Genomic DNA, 25,255 nt, shown 5'->3' with positions numbered 1-25,255 from the left:
AGCCTTCGAGAGGAGTTATGAACGTTTGTACGTGTGTAGATTTGTTACTACCTTCTCTTTGTTAAGACTTAAGATTGTTGGCTTGACTGTGTGTAATCTTTTGAACGAAGGAATTGAGGGTTGTAATCCGTGGGAGTAGGTAATTAGAATTTCGGGTGGTTTATGGTAATTATATGTATTATTTATTCGCGTGGTTTCGTTGATATACAATAAACATTGATCAATTAATTTAAAACACTAGATTTCCGCCCGCGGCTTCGCCCGCGTTTTTAAAGAAATACTCGTATAGTTCCCGTTCCCGAGAGATTTCCGGGATAAAACCACAACAACTATGTGTTAATCCAATTTACCCTCTATATATGTGCTAAATTTCATTGTAATCGGTTCAGTAGTATCTGCGTGAAAGAGTAACAAACACACACACACATCCTCACAAACTTTCGCATTTATAATTTTAGATTTACTTCATTGCAAATATGCAATCAAACCTGCAGCCAATATAAATCAACACCCAACCTAAATATGTATTTTTTATATTATACATATACTCGTAAATTAACTTATAAATAAACGTAAATTCAAGGAAATGTGAATTAAAAAACCACTTTGAAAGTAGAATCACTGGAAAAGGTCTAATCATTAAAACATAATACTTTACTTTTTCGTAAACATTAACGATTACAATTGCATGTAGCTAATAAACACGTAATAAACATATTTATTACGACTGTAATACGTAATGATCGATACAAGTATAGAATTTATGATTATTATCTACTTGATAGAGTTACGACGCTACGCTGTCTACGAGTCTACGAAATTACATCGTAGCTCGTGCTACGTATATCACGAGGGAACGTTAAGATAGCTTGTAATAAATTGTGTTGTAAGTTTAATATTAAGATGACTGTATATTGTAATAAAATGGTTAATAAATTTTATGAACTGTTATTTATTTCGTAAGTTGAGATATCTAGCCTTATTATAAGCATTCAAGAAATGTCTATTTATTACTTCTTGTATACTTTTATGTGTGGCCTTAATTAATATGAACGAAAAATATTTAGTTATTACTGCTTTCGTAGTTTGTTTTGATATTTTCAATACTTTATTTTAATACTAATTGGATTTTAGATCTCTTAAATAATAACATGAAAAGTGCAATTAAATTTTCATGGAATAAAATAGACTTGTACACTGTTTACAATATACATGCGTTAAAATTAAACAGTTTGATTAACAGCTGATGGTAACTAATTTATAGCCGTATTTAAGTCATCTAAAATTTTAAATATTTAAGTCTATACCATTATGAGTACGACCTTTAACATTAGCCAATATTTACGAACCGCAATTTTGGCTTACAACCATTGTGTATGAGTATTATACTCACATCAAGTAACTTTAACTCAAACTCGACAGACGACATATTAAATTCTACTTGAGGCTTCATGTCTCTTGGGACAGTTGAAGTGTGATTAATCTCTGTGTGATAGGCTACAATGTATCGAAATATATTATAGGTTACAACTTACAATATCTGCGGCTGCTTCCTTTGAAAAGAATGTCAAAGACCAAAGAAGATAAGGTACAAAATACATGTGACTCTACTTTTGGATTTTGGGTAGAAATAATAATTATTATGACAGAATGACTGCATAGTATAAAACAACGCGTTGCTTACCGCTATCTGACTGTGTGTGCCAATGTATGCTGAGATCTTTAAAACAGATTAATACGCATTTTTTAAATAGATATACCTAGTGGTTCTCGAGATAGGTAGTAATATAATTTGTTTAAGTTTTAGACGACACGAGCGAAAAGCTACCATATTATAATACTTTATATTTTATTGCGCTCAAAAGGCGAACACAATAGGAGAACATACAAATACATAAAACACACAAAAAAACAATACAAAAGGCGGAATATATTATACTTATTAATTATTATAAATGGAACCAAATGCACGGCTAGGCAACTTTAAGACTAACTTTCTAAAGGTCAAAAGTACACGAAGCGAAAAGTATATAATGTACAACAATAATAGTTATACATTTGTGTTTGTATATGAATTTATTCCTTTGATTACTCGCATCGCATCGTTAAAAGGCTTTGCTCGAGGGGCCGAGCCCGCGGTAATATGAAACAGACAGAATGTAATTTATTTTACGCATCGTTTCATTACATTTAAAATAACGTTGTTACAATTCAATGTAATTTGTTTCAATTGTATTAACTAGAATTCTTTAAGGCCTCGTTTTGCGGTTTTGGGAATGTTTTTTCTTACAATATTATTTTGTTCTGTGTGGATTGTGATATCGCTTAAGATAACATTGTTTTGAGCTGTTGGCAAACACTCTGATGTCTGATTTATTTTCTTAGCCACGTATAAATTAATATGGTTTTAGGTCTGTACTTCAAGATGGACCAAAAGTTTACTAAGAATTTATCTATTAAAATAAAAAGAATCAACTCTTTCGGTTGGTAGAAAATAATACTAATCAATTGTTTTAATAAGTCGGTCACATATCGGAACGATTTTAAGTTTGTCTCCACCAGGAATCGAACCTACTACTGAATCCTCCGCTCACATAATAACCACTATGCCAAGTATAGAAATAATAAACATATATATTACTAGAGGTCCGCCCCGGCTTCGCCCGTGGTACATTTTTCGCAATAAAAGGTAGCCTATGTCCTTTCTCGGGTATCAAAATATCTCCATACCAAATTTCATGCAAATTGGTTCAGTAGTTTAGGCGTGATTGAGTAACAGACAGACAGACAGAGTTACTTTCGCATTTATAATATTAGTATGGATTAAGCAGTTACAATGCAGTATTTTGTAACAAACTTTGTGGTGTATGTACTTTGAAATTCCACGAATGAATTATTCATAAGATTAAATGAGCAGTGACTAGCGCTCCAAGTTGCTTAGTCACTGTATTTGCAATCGCAGTAACGGGGTTGATTTAATGTTTTCTATTTGGAAGATTAGCTCCAAAGTAGGGTTCGTGATTTTTCAATAAAACAATTGAATTTTTACTGCTAAGTAGTACAAAATAGGTATTTATATAAAATTCCTGTTAATCTTACAACCAGTGCAGATGAAAGCTCTATTTTATTGGTTTAATTATATACCGAAAAAAAAATAGTATCTTATCTTTAATAATAAATAAATAGTACGACATTATTACACAAATCGACCTAGTCCCACAGTAAGCTCAATTAAGGCTTGTGTTGTGGGTACTAGGCGACGATAAAATAATATAATATGTATTTAATAAATACATATATAGATAATAACACCCAGACCCAAGAACAAATAATTGAGTTCAGCACACAAATATTTGCCCTTACCGGGGATCGAACCCGGGACCGTCGGCTCAGTAGGCAGTTATTTTACCACTGCGCCAACCGTGTCGTTGAATGTAATATGATATGATGTCGAATATAATATGATTATAAATATTGTAGGTATACCATAAGGATGGAAAGGAAAGCACTTTGTATGTATAGCATAATAATAAATCAAATGACTCTACAATTTAATAATTATATTATAGCATTATAACGTTATTAAAAATATCTTTTTGTGTATTATGAACATTATTTATATTAGTGTCTGTAATTGCAAAACCAATATAAGATAATTGGCCGTACAGAAGTCGAATTTCTGCAAGCACAAGTGCTAATTGCAGCTTTAGGGGCTTAATGAGGCGAGGATATTGGAAAGTCGAAGTTAATTGTGTGTGCAGTGTGTTCCTTAACGCTTAATACACTTAAATGATGCTCTTATAAATGAAAAGTATAGAAATAACGTTTTATCGTAACAATTAAATGGTCAGAGGTAATATGTTTCTCGTGAAGTTTTATGGTAATTATTAAGGGCTGATTTTTCAATCCTTGGTTAAAACTTATTCGTCGAATAATGTATAAAACTACCATTTTAAAAACGTATTCTAATTGCCCGTATTTGACAGTTTACGTGACATTTTATTATTATCGTGTAATACTTTATTGGACGGATAAGTTTTATCCAAGCATTGAAAAATCGGCCCTTAATGATATATGTGAGAGTTTGTTGCCTTTCAGTGATTAAGAATGAAATGATGGCGTAAATTTTATCTGTATAATGTGAAACAAAGGACTATTTATTATTATTTATAAGTGCTGTACTCGTACTTGTTAATAGCAAAAGTCACGGGTCAACTGTTAATAAGATTATACCAACTGAAACTAAGATTTGAAAACAAAATATGTTTATGCAAACGGACTAGCTATTTCACAAGAAATAGTTGGTATTGTATGCAGTGACATTGAACATACTTGGTTACAACTACAATATTCAGAACTAGATACTATTTGTTTTGCACTCAATGCTGGTAAGAAGTGTTTTTCTGCAAGCAAGTGCCACACACACACTTTATGAACTTAGCTCTTGACCTGCGGCTTCGCCCGGGGTGTATAAAACCTAACATACTATTATACATTTAAATCTTTACCACGCAATCCATTGGTAAAACACAACGAAAATCGGTGCAGTAATTTTTATTTTTATCGCGAACAGGCACATAGACACACAGACACAGGGTTTTGTTATAAAATATGTATTCACAACTCTATTATGATAAAAGCTCTTTTCCTTCCTTATCGCAATGATACACCGTGAAAAATACCAAAGGAAATCAAGCTAATGGCCATGTTCTGATGTATAGCAATAAAACGTGATAAAGCCTTACATTAGCTGTAATGTCATTTCCTTCATTCAGCCGGTAATGTCTCCATCCTTGATCGCGATGGGGTGGCATAAATCTACACGCAGCAGGGTCATTATACGTAAAAATGACGCGTAATTATTGTTTGTTTAGATGTTTCACCACAGTGTTTCACAGATAGTACAGGTTATGTTGACTAGTATACTTATAGTTTAGGTATTAATACTACAGTTATAAGAGTAATAAGCTAGAAATAGCTTAAAATGTAGGTAATAGGTATCTAAACTTTTCGATTGTAAAATCGATTTTTTAAATGTAAAAGATTACGTACTACGTAATCTCACAAGTTATTCATAATTGTAATAGAAATAATTATAATTCCAACTTAACAAAATATAAAACGAATTAAAAATTTATTTATAAATATTTTGTTTCAGAGCCAACTATGGGACGAGTATGAGCTAGAAGACGCAACGTTCGCCGAATGTAGCATCAGCAACGCTAACCACAGCTTTCAAGTGAGTTGTAGAGAGATAATTCTTTAATGTACAGGAAATTAACATAAAAAAACATACATAAAAATAAAACATTAATTTATCTACTTATTTAACTCTTCATTACAACATTATAACTATACATAAAGTAAATCTTGTTACAATATTACTCAAAGACACAGTTGGTATAGTTTTTAAGGCACACGTATACCACTTATGTGTATCAGTGGTCTCTTCCAGGCTAATATGTGTTAATGGCGGTTACATCACTAGAAAGCGATCTCTTCCAGACTATCATTTTATAGTTCTATTAACACTATGATGCATGTAGGAATTTGACGGATATTTTAAATAGATAGAGGGTCCCAGAACACACTAGTACCAAATTATAATTTTAAGCGTAAAGAAAACACGATAGAAATTTGAATAAAACTTGAGCGATGTCAAGGGACATCCGGATGGAACGAAGTGTTAAGTTAGAGAGAGACAGACAGAGAACCACGCGCACACCTCACGGCTTACAACTCTAGCAAAAAGTGTCGTGACAACTTTTCGTAAGAATTTTTTCCGTCTAGCCCCCTTTCACAACATGCGATAAGGAACTTCGTTCCAAAAATTCCAATATTTGAACTTGTGGTTCAACGTGAATTCGAACGTAGTACAAAAAATAAAGAAAACATTACAAGAACGTGTTTCTCAAAGCAAACTCTACGTTATATACGTGACGAAACCAAAATGCAATTCTAAGAAACAATAACCAACACGGGTGATGCATTTTGGTCAACATCCAGAACATTGGATGCTACACGATATAACAGGAAATTGTCTCGGCCTGCGCAAATGGTTTTGGTAAGACGAGGAAATGTGTCCATTGCTTAGAAGATAAAGGTATAATATATCTTCTATATGTATACGAATGTTTACGAAGATGTATAAGAATATCGTCTTCCATGCAATGGGATTTTAGAATTCTAGGGCCAAAATTTTGGTCATTGAAGTGTTGTATATTTGTTTATTATTTTTCATAAAATGTAGGTAATTAACACAGTTATATGGAACGGAGAACTTATAAGATCAATTCGTTGACCGTTAGTTCATATAATTTTTGCAAGATCCTTTATTTTAACAAAATGCCATTCTCCTAATTTATCTGAAATAAGGGTAGGTTATGTAAGTGAAGGATAGTTGATATTCATTTAAGGAACTCAAGATATTTCCTCAGAATACCATCCAAATCATTGAGTTACTAACGTTGTATACTTATAGTAACTCAATGATCCAAATCGAAAAATATGCGGCCTTTTATTCTTCGTTTATTGCTTACTTGCCTTAAGCTTGTCACGAATGTGTATGTATTTTATATATCGTTAAATAACTACATGGAAAATTGTATTCACGATAAACATTACAATACGAATTCTGAATACGACATCAACGATTCCGCATTACAGATTAACCATTCAAAATTGCGAGCCAATGGCCAATTTAGTAAATTAATGTACGTGCTCCAATCAAACTTAAGTGTTCATACATCACGGATAGCCAGCCGGGTTGACCCAAATGAGTGAAGCCGCGGCTTATTGGGTCAGGCGAGACGGCTGACAAATCACCCCGACTAGTGGTAGTGTTGGATCAAGGGTTCGTAGTTCTCATTAGATCTTTGATATGGACATCTATCTGTATCTAAACTAATATTAAAAAGCTGAAAAGTTTGTTTGTTTTAACGCGCTAATCACATGAAATACTGGTCCGATTTGAAAATTTTTATACATCATCACGCTAAGACCAACAGAAGCGGAGCCACGCGGGTGAAACCGCGGAGCGCAGCTAGTTATAATATAAAAGTAGTTTTGTTTTGGTCAGGGGAGTACATGGGTCAGGAGAGACGGCTCGTCTTGCCCCAGTATGGCGAGAGACCCGGGTTTGAATCCCGCCTCGTGATCGAATTTTTTATTTTATTTAAAAATGTATATTTTCACAGCATTTGAATGCTATTTAACTAAATATCATGCTTTATTCGTATTTATAATATGTTTTTAAACATCGCAACATTTAACTATATTACGCTAGTAAAGCCACGGGATAAAACATATTATCAATACCTAACACAAACGTATCGAATTGATATTCCCCTCCTTGTAGCTTATTAATAATTCCACTTATATCGTTGATACAATTTCCTTACATACTTCTACTAAAAGATTTATCATAAGAACATTACAAAGAATAAAATTGTTAGAGCTGAACAAAAGAAATCAAATATTTACTGGGTACGTACAGAAACTTCAGAGGAAATAATATTATCAACCGACTGTTAAAGTAAACTTTGGCTTGCTAGTTTTATTTCCTTGGGTATTTAGCGAAGCTCTAGCGAATATTTGTATTGTTTCAAGCGTGGATTGCGTTTCAATGTTATAGTTTTCAATGGGTTTAAAATAAAGCTATTTCTGTATTGTGTCAGTTGAGTCCGATATCAGCTTCGAAAAGTTATGACTATGGAAACTCTGGTACTATATATTCATTTGTTTTTAAATAAAACCATACAATTTATATGACCACAACCACTACTATGAATAAGCTACAGAGCGATTTGGCTGAAAACAGTATAGTTATCATTTATTTTATACTAGCTTTCCGTCCGCGGCTTCGCCCGCTTTGTCTAAAACATAAAAAAATATATACTAAAACCTTCCTCTATCTATTAAAAAACCGCATCAATATCCGTTGCGTAGTTTTAAAGATTTAAGCATACATAGGGACATAGAGATTAGAGACAGAGAAAGCGACTTTGTTTTATACGTAGTGATGATGTTTGAGCAACACTTATGCTCAATACCACATCAAAAATAAAACAAAATAAATGATTGTATCGTTTGTATTTTGCAATTTTGACCACTAATTGTGACAAATGTGTCTAGGTGACAGCCCATTTGCCTGTAGCAATGTGGTAGCGTGTCCCAGTGACACATAAAGGATAAAAATACAAGAATCGTAAAATATTTTGGTTATAAATGATGCATAAATAGGACGCGAGTCGCGTTTGATTAATGGAGGCGGCATTTAGCACGTCAAAAAATGCGGAACGAGAAAGGAGGTCGTAGGAAATTGACAGAAACGGGCACTTTGCGGAATGGTGGCCATGTGGCCTTGTAATACATAGCCCTTTTTAGTGTCGCGATGTCACTTTATCTAACGCCTGATGGTAATCATTCTAATACAAAAGTCGCAAAGATATATTTTCTAATCGTTTTCTGACAAAAGCTTGTCTAAATCAATGAAAAGATTGTTTTTGTATAGGTGTGGAGATTATAGATCGATCGAAGATTGATGCAATTCTAGATAAAAATTGTATTATTAAAAGAGAGAGTTCTAGACTCGAGTGAAGAATTTTTCCATAAGATGAAAAACACTTGAGAAATTTCCAGCTAGTGCATTGTTTACTTCTTTTCCTTTAAGTTAAAGAGGATCTTGTTAATTCATAGAAATACATTTTTTATTAAATTGTTATTAAGCTTACAATGTATAGACAACGGTAGCAATTTTTAGTTTTTTTATAGCTCCTTAAGTACGTTAGCAATTCCAAATAATCCATACTAATATTATAAATGCGAAAGTAACTCTGTCTGTCTGTCTGTTACTCAATCACGCCTAAACTGCTGAACCAATTTGCATGAAATTTGGTATGGAGATATTTTGATACCCGAGAAAGGACATAGGCTACCTTTTATTGCGAAAAATGAACCACGGGCGAAGCCGGGGCGGACCTCTAGTACTTTATAATATTTCACAATGCAATAACACAGAATAAATTATAACACTACTTATTACAGTATTATATATGTTTTCTTAGCATGTAAGTTTAATAAGGTTTAGAAATACAGGTCAGCTATAATTACTTTGAAAAAAAACTGTGTACGATTGGATGAATTTAAAAAATGTCGTGGTACAATCGTGAATGGTTCAGACCACAGATCACAGAAACTAATGGGAGATTTGGTTAGGGGGCGGGGCCGGTGTCGCAGCAATATGCTCAAAAAAAGAACAAGCTGTAGCGGTGCTGTATACGTTCGTCACTTACAATCTAGTGTGCGAACGAATAGTAGCTCTCATATTTTTGTGTGATGACACGCACACAACGCGAAGTATTGTTTTGATTTTGTTTACTGCAGTTGTGTGCGTAAATTTTTTATGAGACACGGTTTCGTACTCAGCGCAAGCGATTGGCATCTCTCTAGATCTCTATGGTTCAGACTGATAAAGGAATATAACCGTAAAGACCGTATTTTGCACCAAGAAATCCTTTCCAAAAGCATCACAAATGTTTGAAACGAGCGAATGTTCTCACGTCTTTGGATTATATTATATAAAATGAACGAAATACCTCGTTCTCGCGATATGTTTGCGGAAATTGTAGTGTCACGACATCGTAGCAACGTTTTGGCTGTTTATGGTGTGATGGGATGTATGCATCAAACGTGTCACACGAATCAGAAGTTTCACTTCTGACACGTGTGCTCGGCACACACGCTCCTTTATTTGGTTTGTTACCTCATAACTTTCAAATAGGTGAACTGGTTTTGATAATTCTTTTTTTATTTGAAAGCTGGTGCCTCCCATGCCCAGTCCTATTTAATTTTGAAACTAGCTTTGCATTCTGAACTATGTAATTAGTTTGGTACTATAAATTACGGGCGTAGTTTCGTATTTCGATTTATAATGCAAGTATTAATTTGACTCGGACAAAATTTAGAGTGGCTTTATAGTGTACAAATTACCTAACACGAATTTCGCGTTAGCTCGGCAAATTTGTTGTAAAACTTTGCCTTTGGTGTGTCATTTATAACACTGAAACTGTAATAGCTCTAATTTTGTATTATTTTTATTGTGTTCGTTTGTTTCTAAAATTTTCTTACTTACTCTTCTTATATCTCTTTATATAATATCTATTAATTGTTTTCTACGTAAAAGTTAACTGACGTTCCTGGAGTGGAGATACCTCTCAAAATTCTATAAAAGGGCCAAATGAAAACAATTCCTATCAAACACAAAAAATCACGTTAAAGCTCACGGAGTTACAAATAACAAAACCAAAAAATGCAGTCGATTTAAGAACCTCCTTCGTTTTAAAAAACAATATTGGTTGAAAATATCATTAAGATGTTTTACAATAGACAAAAAGATGCAATTTTATTCAATCTTGAAGTACATACATTCATTGATAGTGAAGACGATGAAAAGTTCATCCCTAAACGCTAGTATAAAATGAAGTATAAACACCAATCATTCACTCACTCAAAATAGTCATTCACTAGCCACTCACTCATTTACAATACTCACTCAAATGAGTCACTTACAAAAGGAGAAAAACATTTGATCCAATTAACGTTACAGTATCAAGAGACAATGTAGGTATCGATGTTTGTTATCGACAGAACGATCGGTCGCGATGTAATCAATCCTTCAGTATGGCGATATGGAGATAAATCAACTAATTAATATAATATAAGTAGGAGTATATAAGATTTGTATATACTTAGAGATAGCAACTAACAAACATTGTGTTGGGCCTTTTTCATTATTTACGAATAGCAGATACCTATACCAAAGATTTGTTCTGATAAATATTTCAGTCAAAATATAAATTGTATTTTATTATACATTAACAATTTAGTATGGAAATAAGTAATTAGTTTCGCAAATATAATATTACGTGAATTATAAACCATAATGGTAATACAGGACATTGAACAAAACTATGTAATTTACATTAAGCCCGAAAGCGGTTTGAGCCACGATTTTCGTGTTTTAGGGAATAAATATGAAGCCTCATTATTCTCTAACAAAATAATTAATGTTGGTACCAGCGGAGTAAGACGATCGAGTATTAAGCTTTCGTTATAATAATTACGATGATAAATGTTCAGAGTTCTCTCAAATTTGAGATGCCCGTAAATTCTTACTGTCTTACCACAAAAAAACTTGAGACAGGGTTTAACTTTAAGCGCGGGTTCTCTTTAATCAGGTCTTTAAGGTTTTGTAGTATTTCACATAGACAACTATTAAAGTAAGAGATCGCTGGTTTAAAGTTAGACTATGTTTAAATTGTTTTATTGAGTGTGGATTAAGAGTTTTTACATACATTAATTTATGTTCAAATCGCTTTCATGAGACGAAAGTGGCGTTTTTATTACGATAATAAATGATCAAAGTTTTGACTTGAACTTTAGGTGCGCGCTCTTAAAGTTTCTGTTATAAAATGTGCACAAATTGTTCAAAGAAAAATTTTTGCTTTTTATCTTGCTTCACTATAATCTGGATAAAACTTCGTGAGTTTAACCAGATTATAAACTTCATAAACTTCTACATTTTTGTATTCTACCGACTTAGCTACTAGGATATTTTTACATACAAAATTCGGACTCTAAGCTCGTGTAGCTTTTTCAAGAACGTCAGAGTATAAAATAATAAAAATTTTCTTTAACGTTGGAAAACGTATATTGCATATTATATAAAACAGTAATTTGCAACGAATAAATATAATAAATGCGTGAACGTCATGGTACAAAGGTCAAAGAGACCGTAATTAAACGCATGAATAGTGACAAAAATATATTCACGTGGTTCATATCTACGTCATAATTGTTGAACACGTCATACAACTTTTGTTTTTCGCTCTCTAAAAGGAATAAACTTCATAAATTTTTACGACCCAAACTTATAAAGTCCATAAAAGTGTACGACATCGTTATGCAAATAAACTGAAAGTTCGCATAATAAAATTATAATGTGAATATGGGGATTATGCTAACGATAGGGGCTAACTATAACGCCGACATAAGTTTTAAGCATAATATAATGAAATGTGAAGTACATTTTAGAGCACCTCAATGGGTATGTGCGGATAGAAACGAGTCAGCATAGCGTAGGGCTGCCAAAAATAAGTTTTATTGAACAACTGGCGGCGTGTTGTATTGTGTTACGAGAAACATGTGTGATTGACAAGCGCAAATAGAATTGAAATAAAGAAATGAATAGTGCGGAGGAAATCGGAATTCTGAATGGAGAAATATTGTTGAACGAGAAAATTGTATGGTTGCGACAAATGAAAATATTTGAAATATTCAAACATAAATTTAAAATAAGTATTCAAAAAGTTACTGTTATAAATATTGAATTCAAAATTGATAAAATTATTTCTAATTTATATTTACGATGAAAAGATGCTAATGCTAAGAATAGTTTTAAAAAATGCTCAATTGACATTTTACTCGTCATAAAGATACTTCAGTTTTATAAACTTACTAGCGGTCCGCCCCTGCTTCGCCCGTGGTACCTACATGTTTAAACTATCCTATCTCTCAAGTTGAATCAAACTGCACATGGTGTGCGAATTTTATTATAATCGTAAATTAAGTGGTTTGGGAGTCCATTGAGGACAAACATTGTGACACGAGATTTATATATATTAAGATAAATAAACTCCCATCGAACAAAACGAAGATAATTCTTAAACTATAAATATCAATGTAATTTTCATCATAAGCAACCCTAGCTAGTCTTCAAGGGGTGCCTCGTTAGTTCTTCCACGAATGCCGTTTCTATTGATAGTGCTCTGAAATCTAAAGAATTATTCCAGAACTTTCTGTCTCGATAGCAAATAATATATTCTATTATTGCTTGCAATGCCTTCAGGGTTCCATTGACTTTGAATTTATATCCAATTTGCTTATTTTAGTAAAATGGTTTCGTGCATGACAAGTTAATTTATTTTGTCGATTGCTAATTTGTCATTTTGTATGTCTTTGATCAGAATTAGTATCAATATGCGTTGGGCCTGGTTTTATTTGCCATTTAATTCGAGGAATATATTGATATCTAATAGATTGATTAGTTAGTCTTATAAAAATAAACTACTTAATAAATGGTTTGAGGTCAACGATTAATCCACATCTACTATTTATGAATTAGCAAATTACAAAGAGTAACATTACAAACGAACCCATTAATATAATATAATATATATATCGATTATAATATATATAATAATATAATTAATTCAGAGCTCGGTTTTTGTATACAAAATTCATCAAAGAAACACTAAACCGAAGATAAATGTGTATTTTGAGTCGTCCAATGAGCTCTCAGATATTTTACACTCGAGATGGCCGTCGTTTCCCGACTTGACAAGCAATCCATCTAGTGATAAGATCTTTTGGGACCTCTTAGTGATATTGAACTCGTTTTTACCCGCGATGTCGACTGTGTTAAGTCTAGCCAATTTTGATAAATTTTGCTGTGAGATTGTTGCAGAACATTATAGGATCCTTTTTATCGTAAAAATTTAACATGAAAATCAAATTTTGTTATAGAATAAGCGCTGAAGATTTTGACATAGCAACAAGCAGTCGAAGCAAAACCGGGAGCGCAAAGCTGGTTCTATATTTTCAATTTAAATTGCGCAAAGTTTATTCTATGTGCTACATCAATTGTATTCAACATGAATACCATCCGAGCTTAATTCAGAATATAAGGACGGTCTCGGGATGGGCATGATGAATGGCATTGATTGGTGAAATACATTTAGATACGTCCGAAATGCTCCCACGTTTCCTGTACAATGTATCACTCGTATTATGTGCTGGGATTTTCTCGTCAATCTTGCCTCAGTGAGACGCTGTGTTGGCAAATTGAATGGGATAAGTTTTGTGAAAGGAGCGCATAATTATTTTAGCTATGTTCGTATTGAAAAGGAAATGTTTGTAACATTCAAAGCATGGCGCTTGGGAAAGGGAATCTACTAGATGTCAGACATTTTGATTTTGATGTCAATATCAGATGGTATGGTTTGATAAAGGATTCGAAAAATCTCTGGGTCTAATTTAATTTCAATCGAAAAAAGAAAAGAATTTAATAAAATCCTTTGATGTAAAAGTTACCAGAAAAAGTCTAAGCTAGAATGTAATTATATTACAAAAATATTACAGAAATAAATATTCTCTATTTTTTTATTTTACCAACGTATCTTTTTATATACTTAAGGATTTGCGTATTTTCTTTATCCAAATAATATTCTCAATCCCAAAGTTTACTTAGATTATCTAAGTTGAAATCATGCGCTGTATAGCGAGTCGGCTCGACTGCTGGCATGTGAACCACTGCTGCAGACTGTCTGCTTCCTTGATAGCTTTGTAGCGGTGGAGTACATTTCTAGCAGTCATAATAAATTTTATTTTTACTAACATAATTTTTAAGATAATAATTGTTACTAACAAAATGAGTCCTGGTTACTTGAATAAATAAATGAATTATTATTAAGTTAGATATGACTATTATATTATGTTATAATGTAATTCTTTATAACAAAACTACTAATAGGGACCTTTAAGGGAGCGTCGAAAGTCGACATCGACGTCGTTAAATATTAAATATATGAAAGAAAAGGTTATATGCTAATCTTTCAGGGATGGGCAAGGGTCTACAATCTACATGCTTAGCTCAACATAACTAAAAATGAGAGATTCGAGCCTCTGATTCTTTTTCCTATTTAAATTGATTGCCTACGACGCACTTTATTATATGTATTGAGCGGGTTAGGTATCCATAAATCTATCATAACATTTTAGTTTTTCACGCATGCTCGTGTGTTAAACTAGTCCGGTTTTTTTTTCATACATATTTCATACCAAATTGCCCTACGATAACACATACGGGATGACATTTTATATCTTTCATTATATTTGAAAATTTCCTATCTACAGTATTAAAAATATACTTTCCCTGGGTAATATTACAGAATTCCATCCCGTGTAAGCATTCTATAGGGGAACCACGCGACGCGCGAAACGCACGTTTAAGCGATACGAAACGTACAGGTATCTGCGTTTTGCTTTGATTCCGTTTACCGAAAGCAAACTAATATTTCATAACAAATCCACTAGCAGCCGATGGCAGAATGTAAACGTTCTAAAACTATACAAATTAAACAAACCGCCCCGTAACGCACGTTTCCCGAATTCCATTTGCTAACGATGTTTCCGCGGCTATTTGCACGCAGTGTCAACAATTAACAAACGAGCCTGTGGGCTAGGGGTGTCACTCGCCAGAAATTATAAAAAAATAACTGTAAACCACAAATTATTGGCTGTAAAAATTTATAACATGACTTGTAAATTAATTTTAACTCAACCTCCTTAATTTTAGTTTGAATTCAAATTATTTGTTATATTTAATTATTTTATTAACTATTAAAACTAAATAGCAGTGTCGGAGGACCGTTTCTTCCCTGTCGTAATATTAAAATAATAACGAACTATTTATAATTAACTGATATTCTACATTAAGAAGTGTGGATCACGTCTTTTTAATATCAAAGGGACTTCAAAAGCCCTAGAATGTCAAAGGGATTCTTATGCAAATTTTTACGTTCCTAAACTAGAGTAGTGTGCATTTACTCCTTGCGATTGTTGAATGAAAATATGCACGCCATTTCTTTGATCTTAAAGACGAGAAGACGCGTTCATTGAGGCCTTGTAGATGATAATTATCTTACTTGATATAATATTGCCTTTCATTTAGCACAATTCTGGTATACCCACGAAATAGAGTAGGTCAGAAAACTAAAATAATCCCTGAGGAGTGAGGATTCAAAACTTAATTTATATTAAACCTATTCCCCAAGCTAAGTGAGAAGTTTCAGAATAGTTTTGTTAGGTAACTTGTATTTCAAGTTGGCTGCTTGAAAATTAGAAACTATAATATAATACTGCAATTATTAAATTCGCTTAATATTTCTCTGGAAAGTGAAACTGATTGGCAATTTTCGTAGCTTAAAAAAAGCTACAAAAATATCAAAATTGTTTTATTATTCACTGCGTAAAATTGCAATCCTTGACCCGTCAACCCTGTAGTGTTTTGTTTATAAGCGTCCAGCCGCGGCTGCAGCGCTGACAGCGTACCTACGTACAACCAACGGCCACGTTGACACGTGTCGCTTACAGCGCTCACGTGCTTTAAAAATACACTAGGGAGTTTCTCGGCTATTTCTGTATTGCTCTTTTCTGATGTCGCGTGTTTTTCCTGGATAGTCTTTTAGTTTTCATTATATTAAGGTGAAGCACTCGTGTTTAAGATTTTATAATCTAGAACAAATTATACTACTTTTTGCAGATGGTTTTTCAGCTAAAAAGGTTTTGGAAATCAGAGATGTATCTTGTAATGCTCGCGTTAAAGTTTGATTTCCACATCGAAGTTTCGTACTCCCAATAGGTTTACGACACTTTCGAAATGTTTACTTTTTATTTAATAGCTTTTATAAATATTCTGAAAATAAATACTATAATGAAACAATGTATGTACGAGTACATTGTACATGCTTATTGCATATGCATGGTTGGATTAAATATCTGTCTCTACGTTGAAATGTCTTTAATTTATATATAGACCAACAGCATAAAATCATATCATTTTAATCCTAAATATGGTAGGTACAGTATATAATATATTATGTATACTGCACTTCAGCTCTGAAACATGAATGATAGAATATCACGGTAGCTACAGCACTCAGATTGGCATTTCACATGCAAATACCCTAACTGCTTTCAATAGATTGGAGACTCTAGGCTATTGATTTTATCCTCCAGGGGTTAGTTTAGTATTAACGCCATACAAAAAGTGAAGGCTCCTTGCTAGTCTTTTGTTTTGGCCTTGCTTGTGAACATGAAGTGACTTTTTTAATCTGTATGCCAGATGTTGGACATTCATACTAGGTTTACAAGATTCATATTCATTCAGACATTCCGGAAAATTTACGTCGAAATAATTTAAATGAATTTGCTCACATACTAGCTTTTTTATAGGATCTTAATTAAATCAAAGCAACTTAAAATAATGGTGTGATCATGCAATGAAAAGAAATGCCTTGTTTGTACTTAACATTAATAAATAACTACATATTACATGAAGTAAACGATTTTACAAAAATAAAATAACTTATTGTTTTGCGTGTTAATTAAAGCTTAGCTTGAAAACGTGATTCTGAATTTAGAGTTAATAATAAAACAATACAGCAAACCGAGCACACTTTATATACACGTAATCAGTGCAATATATACAAAACCACATTTGTTATTGTTTCATTAGTGCCCCGGCAAGTCAAATATAAACTGTAGGTACTAGAATGTGACGTGGTTACAAGCTGAGATCGTCAAAGCTTTTGGGAGCGGTTAACTTTGGAACTACATATTATCAAATTCAAAGCGTAGTGCTTTCAGCGGTTGACTATTTGCTTGTTGAACAGTTGCCCGCTGGTCCGAAGAAATGGACGCATTTGCGGTTTATTATATTGAATATGTGTATGGAATCGGAATAATATTTCACCCTTTGATAACGAATATGTGAACGGTACCAGAATGTCCTGTGATAATTGGATATGGAAAGGATTGGAGAGTAATATGGAAATGGCAGATATGGATATCTGGCACGTTTTGCCATTCTCTACATACTCGTAGTTACTTTCATCTCCAATATTTATAGCGAGATTAAAATGGTAGAGCGTCTTCCAGACGATATTTCCGAACAAAAAGCGGTATAAAACTTATCAATAGGGCTGCTATTGCACGCCTCATAAGCGAAGCGTTGAGGTGGGTACTACTGTCACTTCGCGCAAAACATCTGATTTTTCAAACTTAAAATGTCTTTATGTATCATACATTGCACTTGTAAGATAATACATACACACACATATTAAGAAAAAACACTATTTTTAACGTTCATGATATTTTTGGTGTCATTTTTGTTATTTAAACTAGTTAAAAAACAGTTTAAAAAAGTTCTGTCTTGGACGTCCGTGTGTCTGTATGTGCGGATCCTTTTTCTTGTTAACACGATAGCGACCGAAATACTTTACTAATCGAGTCTTTTTTTTTCTCTTACGCTTGAGTGTGCTCAGGATTAGAACCCTTTCATTTTTCAGGGTCTGATTCGATGTGGTTTAATTGTTATTAAATAAACAAAAATAATAATTAATAAATATTTATTAAAAAAAATTATGAGGCGTGCACTTTTTTATTTTAACTTCTCTTTTTCTTTTTAACATAAGAACGATGACAATCGATACATTATACCAATTTTTTATTCAGAAACTTTAAAACTGTCATCTCTTTCAGGTGATAACAGCCAGCCGTTGCCTGGTCCTCTGTGCGGACACACGGGGCGAGATGGAGGCGTGGTCGAACGCGCTGCGGGGCGCGCTGCACAGCGGCTCCAATGTTGCCGATCTCGTCGCCAGCCTGTCCACTGGGGACCACCACTGGTAATGTTTTACTTTGTGAATTGCCGTAGCTAGGAGTAATTATGTTTATTGTGTAGTGATTGTGTGTAAGTTAGTGAATAAGAAAACCTATTGTGCATGTAAACCTATCGATCTAATTTTAGGTAGATGGTTTATACCTTAAGGCATATTAAAGTAATAATTAATAATTCATTTTTGAAACATTATAAAACGAAATTAAACCAAATTGTATAATCAAGTAGTTCGAGAACTGCTCTATCACGTCATAACACGTGCAAAAAGACAAACAGTTTTAATAATTTCTCCATCATATTATATGGTTTTAAATCCATATCATCACAGGTACACAGCAACACACGCGCGTCCCACCTTCTGCAATGTCTGCCGCGAGTCGCTCGGCGCGCTCGGCACTGCGCACGCGCTCGCCTGTGAGCTCTGCAAGTTCAAAGCGCACAAGCGGTGCGCGGCGCGTGCTCCCCCTTCGTGCAAGTGGAGCACGCTCGCTTCGCTCGGCCCGCACGTCGTGGAGGACACCGAGGGGGTGTGTAATATGACTTAATGTATAGATAGTGCTTTATTATGATTTGCTGATGCTGTGCAGTGTGCAACTTTAAAGCTCACAAGCAGTGCGCGGCGCGCGCGCCCTTCATTCATGTAACAGTTTGATTTGGCTCAAAGGACCAAGGAAGGAAGGAAGTATTAATAGTAATCATTATTTGGCAGATTTTCATAGTTCAGAGGCACACGATAACTTTGATGTAATCAATATTGTGTTCTGTTTACATGATTATGTAAAACATACAAGTAACATTAGAAATTTTTTTGAAGAATAGAAAAATATTGATCCCGCTTTTTTTGCCATGCCGGGGCAACGCCTCCGAGATCGAACTTTTTCTATACGTTAAAAAATAATCTAATTTATAAGGCATTTAAATACTATAAAACTAAATGTTATCAAGAAACTTGATTACATTTACATTTATATATTTTACATTTCATAGTAATCGATTTTTATGTCATCACTTATGTCATCAGTGTATATAAAATAAATAATATAATCCAAATCGGAAGCCAAGTACTAATCAATTACACTGAAGCGTCCTGAGGGCTATAAAATGAAATCGTAGCAAATTTATTGCCTCGTAAAACCGCCGCCGTCAATACACAGCGGCCTTCTATTAACAGCTGATATATGTCAATATTGCTCCTATTTGTGTTGGACGAATGATAACTATTATATAATAAACATATAAACAAATCGTAGTCATTAATCATTGAGTTTTAGTTTCATTACTTATGTTTTTGAAGTGAAACTTCTTTATCGGGGTTGGAAAAAAATTTTGTGTAACATTTTTCCGTTACGCGCCATCTTGTTTTTATCCCTTACACGCGTGATTGACGTATTTTTGTAAAGTTGCATAAAGTAAATTATTTTTTGGAAAATAAGGTCATAAAGAAGTTTCACTTCTTACGTGTGTACACTAGTACACGCACACATTTTTTTATATGCAAGGGAATCATTTTTTTCTAGACGAATCGTCTTTTGCTGTAGACGTGTTAGACTATCTACTAGTCTACTATTGAATCCTCCAAAGAAACCGAATTTACCAAAGAACCCAATTTTACACTCTCGGTTTGAAATTTCTTAATTGCTGTAGGTATAATGCGGTGTTACATTACAACTCCATTCAAAAGAAATATAGTCATTTGTTTTATCTTATTCCTGTGTAACATGACGATCAAAAGCTCACAAACGAAGTTGGATAAAATCATATTTTATTATTTTATGTTATGTTAAACGAATAATTACATTGCAGAATATCATAATGCCACATCAATGGCTCGAAGGCAACCTGCCCGTGGCGGCCAAGTGCGACGTTTGCGACAAGACCTGCGGCTCCGTACTCAGGTACTCTTTAAGAAAATTTCTAGAGCATTCTAGAATGTTCTTTCGCCCATTATAGAATGGACGAATACTTTTTTTTGCAATGACGTAGAATTTGTGTAGAACTTATGTACTAAGTAAATAGACCCTATAGGTAATTCTAAGATTAAAATCCCGAAAGTTTTTATATGAACTGAACAAATATTTGTTTCACAAAAAACTACCCAAACTCAGTTGAAGTAACTAGGTAGCCTGAAAGAATCGCAGGATGAAGATATAAATAAAACTGATTTATAGAAACGAAATAGAGAATGAATATTATATGAGCTTTAGTGTACTATGGCAATTTCCGATCCCATAGAGATGGATCCCTCAAATGAGAGTATTCTACTAAACAAATCTATATCATAGTATCTACCCTACATACAGTTGTTACAAAATTGTAACCGCACACAATAAGATACTAGATTACTATCATAGTTCAAGCATCGTCAAGAAGCGTCAATTTCGAATAGAAATAGGTACGTAACCACATCAAATAACTTCGGCTTCACCGAAAACATTTAGCAGAGCGATCCAATAGCCTCTAGAGTCAAGTCGAATACGTGAGCGTCGGCACGTGGCTCCCTAACTTTGTCAATATGTTCGTCTTATTTATTCGAATGTACACGTGCCTCCAAGTTTAAGGTACCGGCAGCAGGAGATATGGGCAATGGACAATGTAATGAAACTAGTTTAAAGGGAATATGTTGATCGAGTGGCTCTTCGAAGTTGGCTATTGAGCTTTTACGATGCGAGATTATTTCGTTGCCAATAACTTCTTCTTTGATTGTAATCTCACTATCGAGTGGTAGGAATTGTATGAAGTACCTAATCTTCTTTCTATAGTAGCTATATATTTTCTATGACTTGATGTTTTTCATAACTACGCTCTGGATAAAAATGCAAGATTAAAATGCGTGGTAGTGGCGGAATATTTATATTATGTGAATGTTTATTTTGCTGCTTTATGTCATATTTGAGGGTTCTTTCAACGACATCGTTATTCTCAGCTAATTGTTCCAACGGACTCGAAACTACATTAAGGCAGCGGCTTCACGTGCGACCGATATCTTGATAAAAATTAGTAGCCAATATGTTTTCGGGCTTCCTACCCGCATGCTTGTACCTAATGATTTTAAGATACATCAATTTAAGAGTAATAAATAAATACCTTGACATCAATACATTTTTGAATTTATAACTGTTGTATAAAGGACGTTGTATAATGATATATCTTATTTTCCTAATAATAAGCCATAGGTCCGCAATAATAAATAAATAGTTTCGGTCTAGCAAAGCTTCTTCAACTGTATAATAATATATGTTATATATTTTTTCAACTTAAGCCTGTTAGTCGAAATGATAGTGAAAGTATTCGTTATATCCAGTCTGGATTTACCTGAAACCTGAAATAGCTCTCACATTTGAAGTAAAATTAAAATGAAGCAGAATGTCTATTTTAGGAACACTACGTTTACGGTTCACTCGTTTTTGTAAAGGGTTTTTATTTTTCTAGCAGAAAATAAAATATAACTTTTTGAAGTTAAACTCGTGGGTGGTCTTAATAGTAGTAGCCAGGAAAATTGGAACTATAACGTGGTAACGGTTTTATGGTTATTTGCATAGCCGGTAAAGAGATGATGAATGGTTTAAAAAGAAGTTTTGGTACGGTCTATGCCTGGTCGAAATTAATTAAAAAACATATTTTCTGGTTCTTTTCTTGGGTTCAGAAGTGTAATGTAAATGTGGGCACGAATGGTGATATGAATACAACTTGCTTCACCTATAACTACTGACTTTTAAATCAATGAAACAAATGTTAACTTTGTCAACCACATACGGGGAAAGGAGAAAACCTACACTTTTCATACGATGTTCATTTAGAAAGACATCTAGATTTTTATAACAGCCACAATAAGAATATCAGAACTGACGGTTAAATTTTAGAAACAAAGACCAAATTGTCGCAAGACTAAGAAACTAGTGCAGATGGTAATATACTAGCTGTCTCGTTGAACGCGGTATTGTGTTCAAAGATTCAGAAGTTCTCTGCTGAATTTCAAATAGAATGGGGCACATATGAAACAGGTATAAGTGTCGTACTGTCACGTTGTATACTGCCCTAAATGTTTTAAATTGGAAATGAAATTTTTACCTGACGGTGATGTACAGAAACCGGTTACCTTTTGTATTTAAATAAACTTAAAACGTGAATAAAAGTAGACAAAGTGTATCAAGGAAGTTTATATTTTAAAAGCCAGCTCTAAAATTAAATTCCATTATAAGGCAACAATACTAAGAGTAAATTTTAATAAAATGATGAAAAAAATTATGTTGAGTAATAATTATAAGAAAGTGCAAAGGTTTAATTTAATAAGAGAAGGTAGACTGGTAGAGTATAGATTTACATAATATGGAACGTCAGACAGTACATAACCTCACCTGCTATTAAATTTTAGATTCATCTGGTGGTTTCACAATATAAATAATATTTCATTTAAAATATCTTACAAGTTACAGGTAATAATAAATACATTTAAGAATCTTCTAAACCTAACACAAGCATTGTAAGTCCTTAAATAAAATTCATAAACTGTTTTAACTAAATGATATCCTCGTTAGAGTAATTTCCTTAAAATATCTCGTCAAGTCCTATTTTGAAAAGAAATCATTGTAATAGCTCACAGAAGTTTTAAATTAGGTCAAACATTTTATCTTAGTACCAACATTAGGAACCATTAGGTTTAACGACTTAAGTTTAAAAGTAGATGTGGAAAATAAATTGAGTTATTCTTCCTAGAAATAGATTCTGGAAAAAATATTTTTTTCGTTCTGTATTTTAGTAGCTGAACACTTCAGCTTTATAATGCGTCTTTAAACTCAACTAAAGAATATTTTTAATCTACCAATCACTGGGGACATTACGAAAAGCTTTGCTTTAATATAATCTTCATAGACATACTTTTTTAATATTATATTGTATCCTGTTTTATCGAAGCTCTCAATGCATCAGTCGGAACAAATTAAAGCTACGAGCATACATTACGAATGTGGGCCAGCCGAGGTGCGACGTTCTAAACGCTATGCAAATGATTGTGCAAATGTAACACGTGCCGAAGCTCGCAGTGTCGTTTGTCTATGGCCACAGATAATATAATTCTTTACTAGTCTGTGGCAAATATATTCGTTTACGTTCTGGCGGGAAATGGAACGGATGCCTCTGTTCGAATGCATTTTAAACGGGGAAAGCGCAATTTTATTTGCCTTGGCACGTTGCAAGTTTATTTCTTGGGTTCTTCTGTAGGTTGAATAAAAAATACTTTCTTTAGATATACATTAAGTGTGGGTATTTTTCATGAGAGATTTGTTTGGTTCTTAAGTTACAGATTATGTAATATTGACAATATGATTTTAAAAGAGCAACTATGGAGTTTCTTGCCGGTTCTTCTCCATAGATACTGCTTTCCGAATCGGTGGTAAATGTTAAAAATACTTATGTAATGACGATTCGAAAGTGCTACTAAAAGTAGTCTAATTGAATAAATAAATGTTTGAGTTTGAGTTTGAGTTTGAGTTTCTTCGTTCAACCCGTATTCTACTTCTTAGATAAAATTTTGAGAATTTCTTTAATTTCTCTGATAAAACTTCTTTGTATATGTGCGGTATAGGACCATTTATCACATAAGATTTAAACATGAACACACATTTCAATATTTAGTAGACAAACATCGTAGTTATAGGTATATAAGATATAGGAACCTATAATAATTAATTTAGGATCCCAGCTACCCTATTGTGCCCATCTGATTTAATTTCATATCAAGACACCACAATGAAGGAAGGGGTCCTTAGAGATGGAAATCTAATATTTGATGACTCTATTTGACGTTTAATCGAATTTCATGTATACCACTTAAGGAATAATAATTACTTTCCCTTAATCGAAATTCGAAATGATCTGTACATAATGAATTTGCCCTGAATCTACTTCTACATATCTGTTTTAGTGTTCCCTCCATTATTCCGTATATTAGGTACATATATACGTGCTTTGCATTTGTGTGAGTGTAAATGAATAGTGTGGATGAGATTTCGGCTTGGAGCGAGAAGCATCTTTGAATGGCTTATACCGGTTTAAACAGAGTTTTATCTAGATGCAAGACGAGCGGCGCGTGTGTCGGCGATTTCTGGTTGTTCTTTTGGCGGTCACTCTTACATATACAAAGCTCAGCTTACAACTTGCGGACTGTTACTACTTTCCTAATAAGACGAACAAATCAGAGTAACTATACACACACACACAGTGTAGCAACTATTACTAAACATCTTCCCACGAATGACGCATATTGTCAATTCCTAGCATATTTTATTGTTGATTTTATTCATATATTTTTCAGACTACAAGACCTCCGCTGCATATGGTGCCGCAAGTGCGTGCACGCGAACTGCCGGCCGTGCTGGCGCGCTGCCTGCTCGCTTGGCCCGGCGCGTGCGTCCGTCGTGCCGCCGACGCGTCTGCACTCGGTCGGACCGGACGACGGCTGGCTGCCGGACCGGCCGGCGAACGCGTCGCCGCTCATTGTGTTCGTTAACTCGAGATCGGGTCAGTGTTGTGTGAAGAATAGAATTTAGATAGATACTGCAGAAGCTTCGACGTATGGTTAAAATATGAACTTTTAAATGCTAAGAGTATACTAACTTTTTTATAAGGGTAAAATTGTATTAAAAACAAATTGTAACAACTCTATCTGCTCGGATCGATCTCAAAATATAACAACTAATATTATTACAATAGGGCAAGTTATTGCTATTTTTAATTCCT

The 25,255-nt window shown here is 33.7% G+C and overlaps 1 protein-coding gene across 1 annotated transcript in view; it reads left to right on the top strand.

The window, feature by feature from the left end:
- LOC149909984 (diacylglycerol kinase eta) overlaps positions 1 to 25,255 on the top strand; it is a 128,122-nt gene that overhangs the window by 92,809 nt on the left and 10,058 nt on the right. The window contains exons 3-7 of the mRNA XM_090120213.1: positions 5,159 to 5,239; positions 18,382 to 18,527; positions 18,849 to 19,047; positions 20,324 to 20,415; positions 24,831 to 25,036. Of these exons, the coding sequence (XP_089976339.1) occupies positions 5,159 to 5,239; positions 18,382 to 18,527; positions 18,849 to 19,047; positions 20,324 to 20,415; positions 24,831 to 25,036 (724 nt within the window). The remainder of the gene's footprint in view (positions 1 to 5,158; positions 5,240 to 18,381; positions 18,528 to 18,848; positions 19,048 to 20,323; positions 20,416 to 24,830; positions 25,037 to 25,255) is intronic.

Source organism: Colias eurytheme, chromosome 3 (genome assembly GCF_061535395.1).
Source record: "Colias eurytheme isolate Ceu_HAF_F1 chromosome 3, ilColEury1 Martin Lab GWU primary, whole genome shotgun sequence".
Taxonomy (NCBI): Eukaryota; Metazoa; Arthropoda; class Insecta; order Lepidoptera; family Pieridae; genus Colias; species Colias eurytheme.
The sequence above is the reverse complement of the archived record's forward strand: the minus strand, read 5'-3'. Positions and strand labels throughout refer to the sequence as shown.